General features: G+C 42.9%; 1 protein-coding gene across 2 annotated transcripts in view; it reads right to left on the reverse strand.

Annotated features, from left to right (window-relative positions):
• Positions 1-14,073, reverse strand: part of piezo2b (piezo-type mechanosensitive ion channel component 2b) — a 135,694-nt gene extending 121,621 nt beyond the window's left edge. The window contains exons 1-2 of one of the 2 annotated variants that reach the window (XM_086153356.1): positions 14,050-14,073; positions 13,575-13,798 (exon numbers count right to left, since the gene is read on the reverse strand). In XM_086153356.1, the coding sequence (XP_086009482.1) occupies positions 13,575-13,638 (64 nt within the window). In that variant the 5' untranslated portion in view covers positions 13,639-13,798; positions 14,050-14,073. Of the gene's footprint in view, positions 1-13,574; positions 13,799-14,049 lie in introns of those variants that run through there. The other variant, XM_086153354.1, reaches the window with a different exon arrangement.
• Positions 14,074-23,074: the final 9,001 nt, after the last annotated feature.

Genomic DNA, 23,074 nt, shown 5'->3' on the forward strand with positions numbered 1-23,074 from the left:
AAATAAACAAAAATGAAAAATTTTGCATTTAATTTCACTTCTTTTGAATCAACAATTTTATCAGCGATTTTGCACTGTAAAGTTATTTTTCATTTAACTTGGTTTTTATTCAAAATGGCTGAATTTTCACATTTACCGTTTTAGTACTGAGAAGAGATACGAGGTGAGGCCGCCAGCTCTTGAGCCTCACCTAGATTGCTCATGCTAGCACTAAGACCGTATTGCGGTGTCTCTGGGTGTCGCGATTAAAAAGTTGAAACACTTTTGCTATATGACCTCCATTTCCAATTTGTCAACAACTTTATGTGTGTTACTAGTTTCTTGTGCTGAGCGATCACAAAACGGCCGCCAAGAGCCACTAAGTGAGGCACGCAGTTCTCCTGCCTCACGGTTAAGGGCACTCGTGATTCTTCTTGCAACTCGTAAATCCAATTGTGAAGAAGTCAGTTCCTCACTTGCCGTGAACCTCACTGCACGTCACTGCCCCCAACAGTGAAATTGATTTTTTTTTTTTCCAGCAAGAAAATAGAAAAAAAATATTACATGCATGATTACAATGCACAAATTAGCGATCCCGCTAGTTAGCATCCGAATACCCCTTCAGAATGTAGCAACATGACACTCAAAATGAATGGTTGTGGTTTTCTATTGGTGGTCCAAGTCTAGCATGTGTGTGTGTGTGTGTGTGTGTGTGTGTTATCAACATAGCGTCTCGTCCACACGGGAACAGTATCTTGCAGTAGCCTCAGTGATTCGTGGGCCGCCCGTGAAGCCGGCGGGGAAGAGACCAGATGTTCTGTCAAGTGAAACCCGCTGACAGATGTTGAGGGAACGCATTAAAAAAAAAAAGCCCCCCCGGCGGAGAGGCTTCCCGGTTGTAATAAAAAGGCTGAAACGTTTCCACTCACCAAACGTTACACTCGCAGGGTTTCATTATCTCTGCCCCTCGTCGAGGCGGACAATTAAGCAGGCGAGCAAGCGCAGCTTGGCGGCTGCAAATTTCATTTTTGGAGGAATTCAGAGGACATTCCTCAACTGTCGGCTCTGCTATAGAATGGACAGGAAGTAGCAGGAATATCCCAAACAGGGTCAGGTAATAATAATAATAATAATAATAATAACAATAATAATAGTGTTGCGATAATACAACTAATAATAATAATAATAATAATAATGTTGCGATAGCAATTATACTAAAAATAATAACAATAATGATAGTATTGCGATAATAATAATAATAACAATAATATAAAAAAATAAATAATAATAATAATAATATTGTGATAACAATCGTCATCAGATGTTACCCTTCTGAGTAACATCTGATGGCCCCCAGATTACCAAACAAATAATGTCACAACAATATCACGACAATATCACTTTCAACTTGTGTTTTACTTATTTTATTGCCTGTTTATATATTGTATACTTATTTTATTGCCTATTTGTATATTCTATGTATACTGTCTATTTGTACAGTTTTATATTTGTATTGTCTTCCCAGGACTACAGATGGAAATTAACTATGAGCTACAATCTGGTTCAAACATCTCTGCCTCTGTGCTTAATGTAATTGTACACTGTCCTAATAAACTTTTTAAACTAAAACTAAACTAAACAATTATATTAATAATAATAATAATAATGTTGCAATAACAATGAATGATACTAATAATACTAATGATACTAATAATGATAATAATAGTAACAATAATATTAACAATGATAATAATAATGTTGCAATACTAATAATACTAATAATAATAATAATAATAATGATGATTGGGAGAGAATGTCCCTGGTGGATACCCACAGGACGACTTCCTCTGTGGAGTCCCCATGTTCTCTGCATTGGGTTCCTTCAGGTTCTCCGGGTTCCTCCCTCCCAGAGTCCAAAAACAAGCAAGAGGTCCATAAATCGCCCAAACGTGTGAATAAACGGATGATTATAAGTCCACATATAATGTGTGCATGAGTGCGTGAATGCTTGTCTCCATGAACCCCAACCTCTCGCCCAGTGACAGCTGGGATAGGCTACAGTGACCCTGTATAGATGAAGATCAAGAACGTTGTATGGATGACGTGTCTCAGCTCCCCGCCCTTCTCGCCACGACCGTGCCATTTCCTGACACCGTAGGAATTTATATGGCAGGAAAAAAAAAAAAAAAAAAGTCAGCCGAGACGTGAGACGTCCAGTATAAACAAAATATAGGGTAGGCCCTACGGTCATAGCGCAGTTCACCTTTCGGGCTCTTATTCTTTGCATTGATATAAAATGGCAAAAACAAATTTAATCGCGAAAAATACGTAACATAAAATTGTAAAAATCCAGATTTTTATTCTTGCGACAATTTTCCATGATACTTATAATCCGTGAATTCAATGGCGCAGATAATGCCGCAGATGATAAATGATAGTTTATTAAGATTATTTATATGGTAAAACAAACATTTTCTAGGGTAGCTTAGTGTTTTGGGCTCTGATTAGCTCAGCATCCTTCTCTGCATCTCCCTGCATGCTTTCAGCATTGCTACTTTGGAGATTTTCAATTATCACGGCTGGTTCTGGAACGATAAAGAATGCACTACTCCATAAAGATCGCCAAAAGGTTGATGGTCCAAAAGAAAAGAGAAAGCAAATGTAGCACTTTCCTATATGGCACAATAACTGGCGAATGTAAACAAAGCCATGTACCTCGTACAACACTGCGTGGCGACGTATTCATCCACTCTGCTCGCTCACAAACTAGTTCCGGCGTGAAATTTGTTCCAAAGTTGCAAATGGAGGATGTCGGTGTGATGGACCAAGATCATCTTTAAATATTTTTGGAAGAGGCCAACGTGTCCACGAAACGCCTGAGGCAGGAGACTGTCTGTGACTGTCTGTGTATGACTGTCTGTGACTGTCTGTGGACATATACATATATATATATATATATATATATATATATATATATATACGTAGATACACATACATACACAAACACACATATCTATATATTTATATGATTACACTTATAAATATATGTATATTTACATATACTTATATATGTGTATACACATATATACACACAGTATATAGTATAAATATCCGGTATATACACATATATTTTATACATGTATACATGCAAATATACATACATACACCCATATTGCATATTTGTATATATATATATATATGTTCTATATATGTGTATATCTATATACACACATACATACACAAACATATACATATATATAAAATACACATATATTGTATATATGTATACGTATATGCAAACCTTTGGTGGCAATTACCCTGAATATTAGCGAGAAATTGTAAAGCTGAACGTTCACGATAGATAGATAGATAGATAGATAGATAGATAGATAGATAGATAGATAGATAGATAGATAGATAGATAGATAGATAGATAGATAGATAGATAGATAGATAGATAGATAGATAGATAGATAGATAGATAGATGTTTTCGGAAATGACAATAAGTGCACATTGTAGTGCATCACGTAACGCCATGCTTTCCTAAAACACTCTAACCTTTCTGACACACACATACACACACAAATACACAGCAGCCATGTTGTGAAGTGTCTTAAGTTGACCGTGAAAGCATTTAAGTGCAAACAAAACTTCCCCCCCCCAAAAAAAAATTGGCATATTGATCCATCGCCTGATCCATAGCCAGAGCTTTTACCAGTCGAGCTGCTCCCATCACCTGCCGGGCAGGGCCTCAATTAACGCATCGCTAATAAGGCGCGCTAATGCGAAACACTTAGCCGCCCAACTTTCCGAACGGAGGCCATTTTTCCGACTCCGTCGAGGCCTGCCTCGCATCCCCTCCCGCGATGGGTCGGCGCCAGACGTTCGAGTACAAAGTGACTCTGTGCGGATGAAAAACTCTCTCGGATTCCTCTATCAACATGCGGCGGCGTTTACAACCAGGCGCGGCGTGCCTGAGTTACCGTCCGAGGCCCGCAGAGAGACCCCGTCTGGGCGGCGAACGACTGAAAACTTACACTCGGCCGCGAGAAAAAGGTGCTTTTATTTATCTTTGCGCGCTAAATGGAGCCATTCATGGACGCAGCCGCTGAGCCTGCGCGCAGGAGAACGCGTCCACAAACCTTCGCGAGGTTCAGAGGTGGACCATCTCTCAACGGCACGAGATGATCCAATCGTCTCTCTCGCTCCAGCTTGACTCCAACGTCCAAACGACGCCGGCGTCAAGCTAGGAATGCAGATACCACACACTGATTGGAGTACAAGTACCTACGCGTCCGTATGGACAGTAAACTAGACTAAAAACACAAATGCCATCTAAAAGGAAGGTCAGAGTGCCTGTTCTTTCTCAGGAGACTCGAACTTTCAACCTCTGCAGAGCCCTGCTTTAGATGTTTGATCACACGATGGTGTCCAGCGTCGTGATCGACACTGTAGCGTGCTAGGCAGCCGACGCTAACAGACTAAATGAGCTCACCATCAGTATCTCATCGATATCATGTTTCAAGTGAATGGATAGAATGTTGGAATTTAATGAAATTAATAGAAATTAATAGAAATTATTTTCTATTTTGATTGTTTAAGGTGGAAGGTACCGACTTGTTCAGCGTTGGCGGCTAGGTAGCGCAGTAGTTAGCGCTTCTGCCTCACAGTAAGAAGTTGGATTCCCGCAGAGGGCCTTTCTTCATGTGGAGTCTACATGTTCTTCATGGGATTCCTCTACAGTCCAAAAACATGCAGGAAGTTTGTGTCTGTGGCGGCTCTCAGTCATCCAGGTCATGGTGAATTCTTATCAAAATGTTTTTGTCTTGGCAACTGGACTTGAACTTCTTCACTTGATGACGTTTTATCCCTCATCCAAGAGGCTTTTTCACTTCTAATGACCTATGGGGAATTTCCAAATATAGATGATCTCGATGATGGTGGCTTGTTGTGTAAGTGGAAGAGTTGTTGTGCTAATAAGCGTTAGCATAACAAAATTAGCATTAGCATAACAGCCCCCCCTTACACCTAGTTTCTGCAGATCAACTCATAACGTTGTGCTCAATAGCCTTATCATAGCATTGTCAGCATTAGCATAACAACCCCACTTACACCTAGTTTCTGCAGATCAAGCCATAACATTGTTATGCTAAGTAGCATTATCATAACATTGTCAGCGTTAGGATAACAACCCTCCTTGCACCTAGTTTTTGCCAATCAACCCATATCGTGTTATGCTAAATAGCATTATCATAACATTGTTATCTGTTATCATAACATTGTTAGCATTAGCTTAAGAACCCCCCTTACACCTAGTATCTGCAGATCAACTCATAATGTTGTTATGCTAAGTAGCGTTATCATAACATTGTCAGCGTTAGCATAACAACCCCCCTTGCACCTAGTATCTGCAGATCAACCCATAACATTGTTATGCTAAATAGCGTTATCATAACATTGTAAGCGTTAGCTGAACAACCCCCCTTACATCTACTTTCTGCAGATCAATGTTCTCTTCTATCTGTACAACAAGCCACCATCATCTAGATCCCCCAAAAACCTGGCACCCAATAAGTCATTAGAATGCAGGAGGTTCATTGGACACCCAAAATCGTCCAGATATGTGAACCAGTAACTATCTTTATGACGTGTGAATGAGAATATTTGTGCGTTTCTATGGCGACCCCCGGCATTGGGTACCATCCCTGGTGAACCCCGCCTCTCATCCAACGACAGCTCAGAAAGCCTTCCATCTTCTGCTCTATTAACCAGCTTCTGGTGTCTCTTTCACATCTCCACCACATTCCCGTAAGCCTTTACACTTCAGGTTAAATTTGTTTTTTTTTCTTTTTCCCCCTGAAACCAGGCCGCTTCGTCAAAACGACCGGCTCCGTTGAGCGCAAATTTCGTTTAAACTGAGAAGAAATCCTTTCCCCGCCGAAGCAGCGGGTGGATACCGATAGTGTGTATCTGCCTCCCGATCGTTCGCCTTCGCTGTGTGACTCACCGCGGGAGGATGTTTTGTTTTTTTTTAACACTGGGAATGAAAATAAAAAGGCTGTTGTTTTCAGACATCAAAACGAAAAAAAAAAAAAAAAAAAAAACATTCTCCACTGAATAAGGCTTTTGTCTCTTCCAGTAACACGCTATTATTTCGACCACAAACAGCCAAAGCGCAACGCGGCATTCAGGAGTCTGGAGCTCCGAAAACATAAATGTCATTAGAGATGATAAGGTGCCGCGGTGCCTTGCCAGACCAAGCGCCGGGAGATAACGCTGGAATTCCAGCTTTTCTGAAGGAAATAATAAAGAGCACACCACATCAAGTCTGCACCGCGCTGTGCTGAGCTCTCCTGTTTCAAATCGACAACGAAACTCCAGCATTAGTCCTGCAGGTCATGGGAACCTTGAAAATGCAGAATTAATCGGGTTACCATTTGAGACAAAACGCCAGGGTGACACAATTCCGAAGGAAACGATCGGAAAAGGGATTCGGATCTAGTGAATTAAAAGATGCGGAGCCTTAGGCACAGCATGACTATGTTTCCGGGCGAGAAGGCAAAAAAAAAAAAAAAAAAAGTTTTGTCTCGTTTTTGGGGTCGTCTACAACAGCCTGGTTCCAATCAATAATCACGTCCGGTCGGGTGAAACGGAACAACAATAGCCGACTCCAGAGCCCAGTTTCCTTTTGTCTACGTTATCTTGGAATTCGCCCGGGGCGGGTATTTACGGGTCACTCCAAGCAATTACTCCACCCCACCCCATCCTCGGTCCGGGCAAACTCTCCATTACTCGTCATCATCGATGTTTACGCTCGATGTTGTACCGCGAAACCAAGAGTCTCTCTACTCACGCCAATGGTTGTTTCCTACTGATCCTTTTCAGAACGCCGCGCGCGGAACTGTTTGACAACACCGACTGACGACCAATCCGAATGTTGTTGTCGCAAATGGACCCTGAAGCTGCGTCTGAGTCGGGTATCGACGTCCCCACTCAAAACAATTTCGGATACCGTTGGGGCGACCCTCCGAGCCAAAGGCCGGCAGTTCGATCCTTGCACGGTAGACCCCAAAAAAACCCGATGCAAGGATTCGGTCGGGGCCGTACTTGTCCAACTGGAAATTTAACGCAGTTCAAATTTACTTTATTTCCGACGGCACTGGCTTTTCTTTGGCAACACGGATGTCTATTTTAAATCCGATCCACAGGACCCTTCCCAATTATGAAAAAAAGCAGTATTAGCCGCTAGACAGCCACAGACTGTGTTGACTCTCGTCTGGTGGCTGTGGAGTTAGCGGCGGCGGCGTCGTTGGCGCCAACTTCATGACTTGATACTTGCCGCGATACACGTCTCACGCTAGGATTTTATTAGAATATATCGAATTTCGATAGAAATCTAAACACGACCCTGTGTGAAACTCGGCCATGTTCCCCCCGAAGTATGCTAATTTTATTAGCATACTTCTTGTTTCATCAAAACGATCCCTCGCTGTTGTTTTTCTTGACAAGGAGAACGGCCAAATGTCGGTTTTTAAGCACAAGCGGCGTTATCTGCCGGACCATCTCCTCCAGGGTCTGGGAGACGGGGAACAGGAGTATCAATAACACCAGCAGCGGGGGATAAAATGTTGTGACGTTTTGATGAACAGATAAAGTGCAAAAAACCAAATGTTGTCATTTTGAAAACAATCGGGACCAGGAAACATAATATTTTGAATTCGTGTAAAACACCTTTTTTGTCTGTGACTGTGAAAGACAATTTAAACACGATCAAATGTCCGTAAAAGGATATGGATCTGATTTTAAAAAAAAAATACACGAGTTTAGTTTTTACAACTTTTGACCATTCTACCTCTTTGCGAAGGAGAACGAAGTATTAATTCTTGTCGAAATCTTCCTTTCGTGAGAACCGGACTTGATTTTCTTCACTTGAAGACGTTTCAAAATGTCTTTCAGTGAAGTAAAAGAAATCAGACGAGAAGATTTTGACTTCCCCATGATCTGGACGACTGATAACGTCCACAGACACGAAGGATTCGTTCATCGTTTATACAGTTTACTCCGCTGGGTTGCTTGAGCCTTTCCCAACCGCCATTGGGCGAAAGTTGGGCTTCACCTCGGATCCATCTCGAGGCCACGGGTCACACCGGGGTCTACAATTAAACATTTTCATCATCCGTTAAACATTCCCGTTTGTTTGTTTCACAGTCCGCCAGTGTTGCTGTTGCAAAACCAGATGATACAATAGCATTTGTGTGCACGTGTGTGTGTGTGTGTGTGTGTGTTTTCCTGCTTTCCTCGACCCAGCTGACCTGTTGTGTACATTCACACCCTCCATATCTGATAGCCGGTCGACTGTAGCCTCGTAATTATGTACGCAAACACATAAACAGCAGCCTGAATGCGCAGCCACACTGTAGCTATATGCAAAAGCGTGCGTGTGTGTGTGTGTGTGTGAGATGCGTGTCCGGGCGACTGTGTACACACACGTGGCCCGGCAGTTTTGTGCTTTCTCAATAGAGGTGCTGTCAGATGGCTGACAGGAAACGGGCACTATTTAACATCAGGAGACACGTCCTCCGCCCGGACGCGGTGAATATCTGCGATAGGAATCAACGCAACGGATGGACAGAACGAGAGAGAGAGAAAGAGAAAGACATAATGTCTGTGGGACTGAGATGTTTCCCCTCTGTTTATCAAACAGCAAGACCACACGGAATTTTGTTTATTCTATTAAGCTGCAGAGAAAAAGCATAGGGTGACCTGGAAACACAAACACACACACACACACACAAAATTCTCCCTTTAATGGATTGTACTCTTGTCAGTCTGTGATCCTCTGCTAAGCTAATAAGCCTTAGGATTTAATAATAATCATCAAAATAATACCATATTTTTCACAGTATAAGGCAGACTTAAAATACTCAAATTTTCTCAAAAATCTGCTGTGCACATATGTATGAATTCTTATATGTATTCATATATATATATATATATATATATATATATATATATGAATTCTATTCATATATATGGATAGAATTCATATTATAGAATTATATATATGAATCATATATTATATATATGATATATATGAATATATATTAATTTATTTAAATATATGTATATATATATAATAACTAAATAACTAATAATTTTTATTTTTTTTTATATACATATTTTTTGAGGGGGGCAGAATCTCAGCATCTAAGACACTTTTGGCTCATATCTTGAAATCTGATGCAAAGTTAAAATATAATATTAATATGTAAAGCTTTCTAATCATTCTGAGGGATGAGCGGCGCGTAGCTCCTCTTGTTTTCAGCGTTCAGTACTTTCTGTGTTATTTCACGTGTTTTTTACATGTTTCTCACGATATTCACATAATACTTATTATATTTTTGGTCTTAAATTTTTTTCTGTCTTATATCTCCAACCCAGAGATGCTGCTATTATTGTACTGTTGTGCTGTGTTAAAAAAGTTATTTTTTGTCTGTTTTGATTCCACTGACCTGAGAGCTACTAAACTTCATTGCACTTGTGTAACCGCAATAAAAGTCTTAAATCCTTGAATTCTTGTTGTGCTTACTGACCTCCAACCAATTTTAAGTGGCAAACTGCGCTAAAAAAATCTGTCAGAATGTTTTAGGGCGACTTCGGGAAGCGACGAAGCCGCGCCTACACCACTTTTGGTAATTGTGGTACATACTGTGCTTCAACAGAATATTACTGAGGATCCCCAAAAAATAAGAGACGTTGTTATGAAGCGGAATTCAAACTATCACTCGAGCGGTAGGTGATGGGAATAGAGCAGCTGCCGTAGAATTAAACATGAATGATTCAATGGTATGGAAGTGGAGGAAGCAAACGGATGAACTGCGCCAAGTAAAGACGACCAGAGTTTCCAGGGGAAACAAAGCGAGATAAATAAAATTCGACTAAGTGGACTGTTTTGTTTGGCTTTATATACCGTATGTTTTATCATGTGACTTAAAAACACGGTGCGCCTTGTGTATGAAAATAGACACGTTCATTGATGCTTATAATACGTTGCGCCTTATGGTCCGCAAAATTAGGTATGTTTCATTTTAGGTGTTTTACTCAAAACTCAAGGTCAGTGTGACATGTATGTGAAATGAAAACAATTCAGGTGTAAAAGAAACAATTAAAATAGCAAAGGAGTAAGAAAAAACAAAATTAAATCAAAGAAGAAAATAAGATTGAATAAAAAAAAATTAAAAAAAATGAAATTAAACACAAAAATTTAAATGAAAAGCATGTAGAAATAAAATTAAGTTAAAAAAAAATTAAAAAAAATAAATAAATAAAAATAAATAAAGAAATAAAGAAAATAAAAAAATTAAAAAAAAAAAAATATATATATATATATACATATATATATATATATATATGTGTATATGCTGTGGATCAACAACATACAACCATTCTCATCATGTAGAAACATTGACAATCACTCACTCATTCACACAGTCATACTGTTTGACCGGTGACGTGCAGTCAGGAGAGGCAGGAAAGTCCACGCCTCACTTGCCAATCTTTGAATGAACAAAAGAATGAAATGGTTATATTTATCAGTGATTTGCACTATAAAGGTATTTTTTAGTTCACTTTCTTTTAATTTAAAATGGCTGGATTTTCACATTAACTGTTCAAATACTGAGAGGAGATGTGCGGAGAGGCAGCAGACTGTTGAGCCTCAATATAGATTGCGCAGTGACATCTGACTCCAGCATGCTACGCACCAAGACCTTGTTGCTGTCTCTCCGTATGTCACTATTAAAATGCTTAAACATTTTTGCTGTGTGATCTACATTTCCAATTTGTCAACAACTGTATGCGTGTTACTAGTTTCTTGTGTTGATAAAACAGATGCCAAGAGTCACTAAGTGAGGCACACAGCTCTCCTGCCTCACGGTAGGGTGCCCTTGTGATCCGGCGCTTCACCAGCCATGAACCTCACCGCACGTCGCTCCGTTCAGCCATTCGCCCTCTCATTCACACGTCTGGGCAATTTTGGGTTTTGCAGTGAACCTCCTGCATGTTTTTGGTCTTTCAAGGGTGGCAGCGATCCATCCATTGCGGTCGTTGATGCAATTTGGGGAAGATTTCTTTACACTTTTGTTATCGCACCCCTAACCCGGACTGGTTAGGACATGCTAGCTCGCTCACGCTCGAGTTAAGCGTGTTAATACGTACGCCTGTTTCAAAAGTATCGTCAAACATGTTTTCCAAGCTTACTTAACGTCAGTGTGGCGGTTAAGCAATGCGTCCACTAGAGGGCAGTGCAGAGTTCGGTTTCAGACGACAAAAAACATGGCGGCGGAGCTGGTGAGAACGGCATCAACTTGGCGGGGAGGCCTCCACCCTGGTTCTACTAACGCCATGGTGATTTCTTCTTCTGTTCCTTTTGCTAGCTGTACTTTAGCATAGCACGCAACGCCGCGTTGGTCTACGAGCCACCAAATAGGAAAGGAAAGGACCGGAAGGCGTTTTCAGTGTTGGGCACAAATGCGATGAGCCTACCGGTCAGAGAGCAGGGTAGCAAACCCTTAAGACTGAGGGCTTTTTCTAGCCCGAAGCTTAAACGGTTTTAGGATTTTATCCAAATGAGACGATAAACAAACAGTTGCTAAAAGGAGTGACATCGAGGCCAGAAAGCCCCCCCTGAATTTCCACCCCTCCCCTCCCCCGCTCCCCGATTTCCACTTCACATTTCCTCCGTCCTGCCAACTCGCCTGCCGCCGCCGCCGCTGAATGACAAGTGCTCATTTGCACTCTGAGAAAAAAAAAACATAAAATATTAAAGATATGTTTACGATAAAAGGGAAGGCAGTTCCTTCTCTCCCCTCGCAACCGCATTATTAATTCATACTGTTAAAACGACTTTCCACGAATTAATGGAGACAATGCAGGGTCTCACAATGGTTTTTTGAAATAAAGGAGGCGTCAGGCTTTCAAGTGATGCATTACGGTGCCACTGAGTGGGTCTTATCTATAGGAAGGCTGCCGCCGGCTTTAAAAGTGCCACACACTCGTAAGTCTCGCGCCGAACGCCGCAGAGGAACCTCGGTGGCGGTTAGCCGCTAATCATTTTTTCACTCGTGGCCGACCGCGCGATCACAAAGTAAACAGCACTTAATAGAGCCCGAACCGGCGGCGTGATCAACCGCGTCCCATCACTCTGCTACTTCTGCAAACTAATACCGACATTCCAGCTATATATTCATACAGATCTTCATCTTCTTCTCTTCCCTCACTACATGTGCTCTTTAAGCCCATCTATAAGTCTCTTCGGTCTTCCACGAAGCCTCCAACCCTTGGATTTCCAATGTGACTATAAATGTATGCATATATCTATTTAGACACATATATTTTCATTCATTCATGAATTACCAGGAACCCATCCCAGCCGTCACTGGGCATGGATCACCCTGGATCCATCGTCATACCGGTCGTTTATTCACACATCATGTTGGGACATACAAGTAATCACATCTAGAGGCATACAACTACTCGCTCCCTCTTTCATGATCTGGGAAGTTCAGGGTACCCGCTGAACCTCCTGAATGTGAGAGAAAACCGGAGAACCCCACGCAGACACGGGAAAAACATGGAGACTCCACAAAGAAAGCCCCCCCCTCTGTGGGAATCCAACCAGGGACCTTCTTGCTTTGGGCGCAGAAGCACTAATGTTACATATCAACTTGCCAAGCTCCTCTAAATCCCCCGCGTAGACATGAAACCGGACGGATCCAAAGCCAAGCATACCGATGAGGTCCCGTCAAAACTTTCGCAGTGTCTGCCAGTGGCGATTTCAAAAAACATCACCATCCGAGTAGAAGGCCACACAGATGGGAGACAGAGGCATTTTTGGGGGTATTTTTTTTTTGGGAGTACGTGTCAACGTACTTACAATCAATTGCCTTATCAGTATCATGCAGGGTTAACAAGGGCCGGAGACCCACAGTGTCACCCGTTGGAGTGGATACCACCCACATGGACAAAGAAAAACAAAAATTAGGAGGAATTCGGGGGGGAGTTCTCACGCCAGAGCAGACATTGCGAGATTAATCCGAAAATATGTCAAGCTGGTCTTCGAGCCTCTGTGATAAGGACTCCACATGTCCATCAAGACAGTCATACAGCGACATGTCCAGAAGTACAGTCGGCTGATCGGAGGGGGTTTGGTTGACCGGGCAATCGAACCCGCCGCATCTGCACACTTTTGGGGCTGCGTGGACGCAAGAGCCCCCTCGTTTGGGGTGTTTACAAAACACGGGAACCAGTAGAAAGACGCTCCTGGGTGCTTGGGGAAGGGAAAAAAGAAGGTGACCACCTCTGGGTGACACAGCTTCGCCTTCCCGGTAGTGACGATGAGGTGACCTCCAGCTGCAGGGAGGGTCAATCACCCACGCAAGTACGTCCACGCACTCCCCAAACCCTCCACCACCACAAAAAAAATAAAAATAAACCAACTTTATGCGGTCCTGGACAATAGGACTCGTGTTGATGCAACGTTTCGGTCAATGTTTTGCACGATTTAGTTACTTTTTGGTAGAAAAATGGGACTCACCGGCCGCAAGACATGCAGGCAGCAGTAACCTGAAGACCAGCCCGCACACCACCTCCGAGGCCATGGCTCCGGGCAGCCGGCGTCCAACCCAAGGCGAGAGAAGCCGCGTCCCGCCGCCCTAGGGCTCCTCTGGCATCCCCGACCCCCGCGCACCGTCAGATCCCCGTGGCCGTCGAGCTGGTGCGCTCCTCCGGGCGGCCACATCAGAACCTCCGTGGAGACACCTGGGGAGGGTGGAGGTTGGAGGTTAGTCCGCGGGGAGGTGCGGGGTCGAGGGTCCGACACCGACTCCGGTGCGTCGGAGCCGCGCCACCGTTGCGCGGGACTCAGGTGCGCCTTTCCAGAAAATAAAATAAAAAGAAATGTTCGGGGGGAGGAAAAAAAAAAAAACAGACAAAACAAGTCCTCAAGTTTAATCTAAGCAGGAAATAAATGTAATTTTTGTAAAACAAAATTTTAAAAAAGTGGCTCTTACCGGGGAGGTTTGACAGAACGCTCAGAGTAACCGGACGAGTCGACCCTTCCCGGTTTTGTCCCCCCCCCACCCCGAGACACCCACCTTTGCAGAAATTACATTCTCAGACTTCTGCTGCCGGGCTGCGCACGCCGACAGGACGAGCCCGTGATTGACAGCCGGGCTGGCCAATCAGGAGTCTGGCTCTGCCCTCCCCGGAGGTAATTGGGGAGCAGAGAGGTGGGACCCGGAGGCGGGGGTGAGAATACCAAATATTTATTTTTAAAATCCATCGATCTCTTTGTGTGTTAATTTAAAAATTCAAGTAAAAATTTCCAAACCGATAATAATCACCTGATGTAACATCTGTCGGACATTAAATGGTTTTCGACTGTTATCAGCGGGTCGGCTGTTTATTTTTTTGAGTGAAACAGCGACACCTGCTGGTGAAAAGAAGAACTGCAGGAGACGTCAAACTGAATATTTAACCAAAATGTTTCTGGAGATGATTTAGGATTCAAGGATTTAAGACTTTTACAGTCATTACATTAAGTGCAACAAAATTTAGAGATAGCAGTTCTCAGGTTAAATGGAACAATACAACAATACAATGATAGCAACGTATCTGGGTTAGAATAAAATATAATAAAAAAAACACGTGAATAGCGTGTAAAACACATAAAATAACATAGAAAGTAGGACTGAACACTGAAAAAGAGGGGAGCCACGAGCCACTCAGCCCCTCACACTGATCAGAAAACTTTACATTTTAATATCTATATCATTTATTTTGAAATAGTTCTCAAGAAATGAGCCCCAAGTGTCTTAGACATTGTGGAGATTCTGACCTCTGACCTCCACACCTGGAAAGCACCTGCTGTCAAAATAACAACCAAAACAAAATTTAAAAAAAATTAGACTGGGACACTAATTATTTTATTCAGAATAAAAAGCAGTATTTGGACGGAAGAAAATATCATACAAACACACACACACACTCACTTTTGCCGAAAGCACCAAAAAAGACACCATAGATGATCGGCTGAGGGTTAAATGCCAGCAAATGATTGGCTGTTGGTCCAATGGAGGCTGATGATTGGCTGAAGGTTATTTGAAGCCAAATGATTGGCTATCAGTCAGATGGAGACAAATGAATGGCTGAAAGTTAGATGGAGGCAGATGATTGACTGATGGTTGTGTTTTGGCCAATGACTGGCTACAGGTCAGATGGAGACAGGTGATTGGCTGTGGGCCAGATGGACGCAGGTGATTGGCTTAGGGTTCGATGGAGACAGGCGATTGGCTGTGGGTCAGATAGGAACAAATGATTGGCTGTGAGCCAGATGGAGGCAGGTGATTGGTCATGGGTCCGATGGAAACAAATGATTGGCAGGGGATCAGATGGAGGCAGGTGATTGGCTGTGGGTCAGATGGAGGCAGGTGATTGGCGCTGGGCCACAAGGGGGCAGGTGATTGGCTGTGGGTCAGAAGGAGGCAGTTTGGCTCGGGGTCAGATGGAGACAGCTGATTGGCTGAGGATCAGATGGAGACAAGTAATTGGCTGTGGGTAAGATGGGGACAAATGATTGGTTGTGGGTCAGATGGAGGCAGATTGGCTGGGGGTCAGATGGAGACAGGTGATTGGCTGAGGGTCAGATGGATGCAGGTGATTGGCTGAGGGTCAGACGGATGCAGGTGATTGGCTGTGGGTAAGATGGATGCAAGCGATCGGCTGGGGGTCAGATTGTGGCAGGTGATTGGCTGTGGGTCAGATGGAGGCAAGTGATTGGCTGGGGGATAGCTTTGCTTTTTCAAGACAATATTTACCAATAGGAAGAACTCTGAGATGTATTTTCAGACACATCCTAGACGCGTCTAGGAGAGAGCACTTCCTGTCAGATGTTGTTATTCATAATAACAACTGCAGATCTAAGTTTTCCTTCGCCTCTGTCTTTTAGCCCAGGCAGTCGGTTTCGGCAGCCAAATCCAAACCGACATCCAAAAACCCCGAGGCCGACCTGTGAGCCGGCCGAGGTCCAAACTCCAACGATAACAAGTGCTTTCTCATCATTTCCGACTAGAGGAATCCAATTACCTCAAATAATCGCAGAGCTTTTCTTCAAGGCTATTTCTGAAGGCCTTTGGCCCGGAGATGCGAGTTTATGATTCAACACAACTTCCCCCGATATCCCCGCACTTTTGCATTTCATACCCCAACAATGTGCTTTTCAACGCCGCACTGTTTTCGCCATCGCTATAGAAACCTGTTGTATTTTGTCATGAATACCTGCTCCTGCAGCTGCCCGCCGAGAGGCTGATTATGTAACTCCTACTAGCAATCGGGCCTTGTTTACGTTGCGTATCCTGTCTGTTACAGGAAGGGTTAGCTTAAACAGAGACCCATAACAATAAAACCAAGCTAAATGAGCTCAATTAGCTGCAACTCATTGCGTTCTGTTCGTTCACTTCCCTAAAACAGTCAGCACTTTAAATCGCCAATCAATAATTCAATACAATAACAATAGCAATAGATGACATCATTGCTCGGGAGGCCGTTGGTTGTAAAAAAAAGAATTAAATGAATTGAAAAGGCCAAATTTTTGATCCAGGCGGTGGTGTTCATTTTCTTTGCCGTCACTGCAGTAAAACAGCAGCCAGCTGTTTTTTAAGGTTTGTTTTTTTATACCAGGAGCAGCAGGACGCCTTCACCGTAAAAACCCTACAGGAGAAAGAAAACAAAACCCCAGAAGTGTCTTAATGAGGTTCTGAGTCATCGGACGCCTCCGGAGCAGCTCCGTCGGCTTCCAGAGGTCCCAAAACAACAGATATATGAACTCCAACGCTTTTGCCGTCAAGTCCCGGAGGGCCTGCGAAGCTTCTTCATAGGTTGCGTCGCAGACCGCAATATCAAGCTTTGTATTCCTATCGGTGTTTTTCTCAAATTCAGTTCGGAAATTATGAGTCACAAATATTTGCCGGGAATCTGAAAGTCATTTTATTTTTCGGACATTTTGCCAAACTCCTGTTTATTCCTGTCTCTCCGGTACTCCGTTGGGTAAGTTTGCAAACTGATCACTTGTAGCTCGGGGTCACAACGCCCGGCCCGCGGATTATTTGGTACAGGTCCGCAAAGAAAATCTTTCTTGGTATAAGTTGTATTTTTTTCATTTTGAAAAACGACTCTTTCCACCTTCCCCTTACCGTCGCGCCATTTCGCACATCAAGCTACCACAAGCTAGCCCTTGAAAGAACATGAGCCGAAAACAAGCCAAGTCTTGGCGAGTGGACTTCCGTTCTGTATCAGTTCCGAACTGAAGAAGCCTGAAACGTTTTCAAGTGAACAAATTCAAGTCCAGGTGCCGAGACAAGAAGATTTCGACAAGAAATCACCAAGGATGACCCGGATGAGCGGGTACCTTCACAGAAGATCGCTAACAAGGCGATCGGGGGCACCTGAGGGGGTTTTCGCCGACCCGGAGAAAGCCTGATGTGAACGACCGACGGTTATTCGCTTTCTCGTTTGAACTTGGAGAACTTGGATAGAACCCGAGCACGGACGGGGAGAACCCCGGAGAACCGAACTCGGGCCCTTCCTGTCGGCTCCAGATGGAGAGATCTACCTTTGGTAAACCCAAAACTGGCTTAAACGCCGGTCCTGCAGGTCCAGACAGGTCCGATGTTCGTCGACGCCCCGAAGCGATCGATGAGCGACCCTCCTCCGTGCGTCAGACGTCAACCCGACCCTTGATTTGTGTCGTCCGTTTGAAGTCCGGACTTGCTGACCCCCCCGACGGATGTGGATCTTAAGGGACGTTTGTCTGTGATCCATTATTCACCGCGTTCTTAAGGGAGGGGGTTATCGATAAGCTCTCAGGCCAAATGGACGGGGCAGATTTACTCGGTTGCTGCCGTGGGCGGGGGGTTAGGGGACGCTCGTCCATCACGTGTCCCGCGGCGACGGCGGCGGGAAACGTTTTCTGATTGATTTCCGGGCTTTGACGACCCCTGTGACCTCGGATCTCGAAGGGACGGGCCACGTGGAAAAAGACGCGCCTTTTATTTATTTGGCGACAAGGAGAACGCGAAGCTATCGAGGGTAAAATACGAAAAGACCAATCGGGAGAAAGACGATACTTTCCCCGCCGGGCGTTAAAACCTCGAGTCAAGTTTGATTTAATCAATACAAAAAAAAGTGTCAGGGGTACAAAGAGATAGAAAAAGTGTTTTTGGATGCGGTTTTCGTGAACACATTCTACTGCCGTCGTAGTTTGGCTTTTAATTTTTGGACAAGTTGTTGTTTTTCTGGAAGGCTAACTTTGGCGCACTTAGCTCCGTGTTTGGTGTCAAAATGCCAAAGTACATTGTATTCTTTGACAACCTACAACGCCTCATGACACAAAAGACATAGCATTTTTTTCTCCTTTAAGCACAAATATGTATTTACCTTCCCATCTTACTTAAAATAACTTTTCTGGACATTTAGGGATCATTTGTATATAAAAAAAATAAAGGGAACACTTTAACAACACAATGTAACAAGTCCAAGTCAATCACACTTCTGTGAAATCAAACTCTGGAACCAACAGTGATTCATTTTAATTTGTTTTAAGGACATTATATCAAAGTTGAATCAGCCTATAGTGTGTTTTTTCACTTTCAAATCCAGACCTCTATGGGTTAATAAATTCGATTTCCATTAATAACTTTTGTGTGTTTTTGTTGTCAGCACCATTCAACTATGTAAAGAACAAAGTATTTAATAAGAATATTTAAATCAGTCAGATGTGGGATGTTATTTTAGTGTTCCCTTTAGTTTTTTTTAAGCAGTTTATTTCTCAATTCCACTTGTTAAAAATGGCATTGATGTGGATAATCTGATGGCGGGATGCCGTCACTTTGCGGGTAATATGATCGGCATGAATTGTCGGAAATGTAGTTTATGGTCAATGCACGTGCTTGGACTGATTTATTTTAAGACAATTAGGTCTTTTAAGACATTCTTGCGGGCCACGTTGAGTTTGACACATGTGGTCTAGAAGAAGACCAAAGAGAAGATTTATGGACATAATCTTTATGGAGAATAGGGGTTAGATAGAGAAGGTTGATTCGTTGTGGCGACCCCTGAAAGGAAAAGCCCAAAAAAAAAGAAGAAGACAGAAAATTTTGGGGTACAGTCCAACTTGGGATTTTGGTTCCAGGAGCTACCCTCCTCCTCCTCCTCCTCCTTCAGGGAAACCTTTTGGTCTTGCATTCTCAGGGGCGTTCACAGTTAGGAGACGTAAAGCTCCGACTCAAAAACAAAAGCAAACCAACCGAGAAGTAGAGGAAGACGACACGGACAACATGGAGAGCGAAACTGCCGCAGTGGGAATAATAACTACGGACTATCAGATGGCTTGAAATGTTTCTATCTTCTCCCTGAGCTGCTTCCTCAAGTAAAGAACCCCGCTGTCAGCTTATTTTGCTTATTTTGGCCTAAATGTTTATTTACGCTGTGAGCTGTGGAAATCCCCACGCGGCTTAGCAGCCCAGAAGAACTTTTTATCGCTCCATTTCTCGCCGCTCCTGTCCGTTTTACGACAGCTGACCGGTGACGACGACAGTTTCGGCGTACGAGTTCTACGAATCATCAAGCGCCTACGTCGTAGGAGTTCCTACGGAACTGTGAAAAGACTAGCTAAAAATGGACCCCGGTTCCTACGGTGTACCAACACAGTTCTTGAGAAGGTTCTCAGAAATACCAGTTCCTACAATGTGAAAGGGGTTAAACAAGTCATGGAGAGATTCTCAGTCGGGTCTCCATCTCGGCACCGCTCCCATGTATCTCTCGTTTGCTGAGCATTTATTTGTCTCTGAGGCTACTCATCCTTTCGCTAAGCTAGCTAGCTAGCCTGATAAGCAGGAGTTGGCTCCTTCTGGGCGCATTCGTCTGTCAACAGAAGCTACCATCTGTGACCCATTACGTCCACCGTCGTTCGCACAGTTACGGCAAATCCTCCGCCGCTTCCTGTTTCTGTTTCTGACGGCATGGAAGAGTTTGGATTTGAAGCGGCTGCGTTGAACCGAGAGGTCAGAGGTCAACAACACGTCATTCCTCACGTCCAGCTGCAGACAACAGCCTCCGTGTCTCTTCGCACAATGGACTTCACAGGAGGAGGCAGCGTCCGTGATCGAACCGCATTCGTGTCTTTGCTCGGTTTGGTTTTGCCTTGTTTTCTCGAGTTTACGTGCCTTCGCGACTTCTTTTTTTCCCCTTAGAGCCTCGAGATCGGAGCGGTAAATGACTTGAGGTTAGCCGACTCTGGGAACGCTGAGCCTCCTGTCCCTTCTGTCACATACATCATCATTTTTCGATGCTTGCAGTCATCATGAAGGATCGGTCTGGTGATGAAGTGCTGTTTACATGTCTGAGGTTTCAACCCGCGCCCCTGCAAAGACCTCTGACGGCGACTTCCGAGATCGAGTTTCGTTCGCAACCTGAGCTCTTTCCAGAAAACATGCAGATATAAAAAAAAAAACTCTGAGTTTTGCGAAAACAGATTGGTTCATGCATTATCCATCTGGCTGATTCTGCACTCAGGGTTGTGGGCTGCAGCCTATCCCAGCCGCAAATGAATCTGATTCAACATTTTTTAAATCTCTTTTTGAATGTCTGAACAATGAAATGTTGTTATTTGCGATCTGATATTGATGATAATGATAATCATTCATTTGTTATTTTTATTTTAGGAATAAAATTGATACCTCTAGTCATGACTAGAGAGGGCATTTTTTATAAAGGATGTCAGACTGAGATGGTTCGGTCATGTACAAAGGAGGGATAGTGGATATATTGGTAGACGGATGCTGGAATTAGAGCTACCAGGCAGGAGGTCTCGAGGAGGACCAAAGAGAAGATTTATGGACTTAGTGAGAGAGGATATGAAGTTAGTTTGTGAGAGAGGAGGATACAGAGAATACGGTTAGATGGAGAAGGTTGATTCACTGTGGAGACCCCTGAAGGGAAAAGACCAAAGGACAAGAAGAATTTGTCATAGGGGTGCAGGACATGTATGATTCGAGACAAAGTGATGACTGGGTTGGTTTGGACATGAACAGAGGAGTGTTCATGTCCAAACCAACTCAGTAAGTAGAAGTTGCTGAAGGTGGAGCTGCCAGACAGGAGGTCTAGAGAAAGCCCAAAGAGAAGATTTATGGACGCTATCTATATATATAGATATATATACTATATTCTGATTATTTTTCTGTACTGTCACTGCTGTGTAGATGTAAAAATGAATAAATGAAAATCCAAATAATAAAAAGAATCACAATAATAAAAACAATTCACAACAATTATAATTCTCACAGAAAAAAAATGATTTAATATTTTGGATTTTTGATGGAAGATTATATGTATGAATACACTGTTTTTTTTTTTTTAATTTTGATTTTTTTGTATTTTACCAACGTTGCTGTGTAGAAGTAAAAATGAATAAATAAAAAATCCTAATAATAATAAAAAGAATCACAATAATAAAAACAATTCACAACAATTATCATTTTCACACAAAGATTTGATTTAGTATTTTGGATGTTACACTGATTTCCTTTTTTGTATTTTACCATTGCTGCTGTGTAGATATAAAAATGAATAGATAATAGATCCAGAAGAGATACATAAAAATGCAAATTACAATAAAAAATGCATAATAAAAATTATAAATACAATAATGACTACATCATAAAAATACATAATAATATTATAAAAATAAAAATTAACAACAACTATCATGATTTTCACTAAAAAATATGAGATTTAATATTTTTGATTTTTCATGGAAGATAAGGTGAAAAGTTCCATTCCTCCTCAGAAAAATAAATCTGAAGAAGCCCTTTCTTACATCATCATACATAAACTATAATTCAGGTTTTTGGGATCAGGATCAAATATGATTCGGAGCGTACCAATCATTTGCCTGCAGTGATGCACAGACTCCTCCAAACCAAACCAAAAAAGATACATCACCAAATAACCAGCAAATTGAAATCCAGCATGCGGAAATGAAGTGTTCAAAGAATGTTCAGGAAGTTTCTAACTGATTTTAGGATAAATTCTCAAAAACTCATGGTGATCGATGTCAGTTTCAGGCAGTTTGTTTTGCTTTTAAGCTCATTTCCCCATTCGGTTTTTGAAGGGCAACGTCCAAAACGGGAAATTACTTGACGCGGCATCCGTTACCAGGCTGAAAACAGTGAATCTATTCATTTAAAATTATTTCAAAACTAAAGATCCACATGATTTTTTTGGACATATTGATTCAGAAGTTTCTTCCTGACTCCTTCGTCCCGTCCCCGGCCTTCGCCGGCTGGGACGATTTGCGAGAGGATGTCGTCCATCACCTCTCACCTCTTGCAGGAGACGGCGGGGGCGGCGCGGCGCCGCCGAGCCCGAGGCAGGACAGAGCCGGACTGCAGCTCCTTTGTCCGCAGACAGTCAGGCCGTTTCACAGTCGCCGCCGCTGTTCCCTCGCACAAATAGTTCTCCGGTAACCGCATCTCCTCTTTGTCACAATCCACTTACATATTGTGGCCCCATTTTCGGGTTTCAATATATCCTTTCAACACCTTCGCTGGTGACCGGAGGTGTCAGGGACAACTGGAGGGACCTTGTTACCAGGATTTCTTTAGAATATTTAATGCTAGCTTTAAAAAAAGGCATTCACCAAATATTAGGGTATAGAGACAGTGACAATGATGAAAACATAGGAGGCAGAGTTGGAGGTTAGAATATATGTGTGCGAGTGAGAGGAACCTGAGTGGAACGGTGATGCTTCAGTGGTGAGGTGTGCTGCAAGTGTGACGGAGGAGCGACAGCTGGAGATGGGAGTGCATCAGGTACCTTGTTAGACCTAGAAAAAGCCTAAAACAGGGTGCTGAGAGAGCAACTCTGGTATTGTATGGAGAAGTCTGTTGTGTAAGAGAAGTATGTTAGACTGGTGCAGGACATGTATGCTAGCTGTGAGACAGTAGTGAGGTGTGCCGTAGGTGTAACAGAAGTTCGAGG

The sequence above is a fragment of the Fistularia commersonii genome, chromosome 10 (assembly GCF_037954325.1).
Source record: "Fistularia commersonii isolate RoL2024-O1a breed Wild chromosome 10, RoL_Fcom_v1.0, whole genome shotgun sequence".
Taxonomy (NCBI): domain Eukaryota; kingdom Metazoa; phylum Chordata; class Actinopteri; order Syngnathiformes; family Fistulariidae; genus Fistularia; species Fistularia commersonii.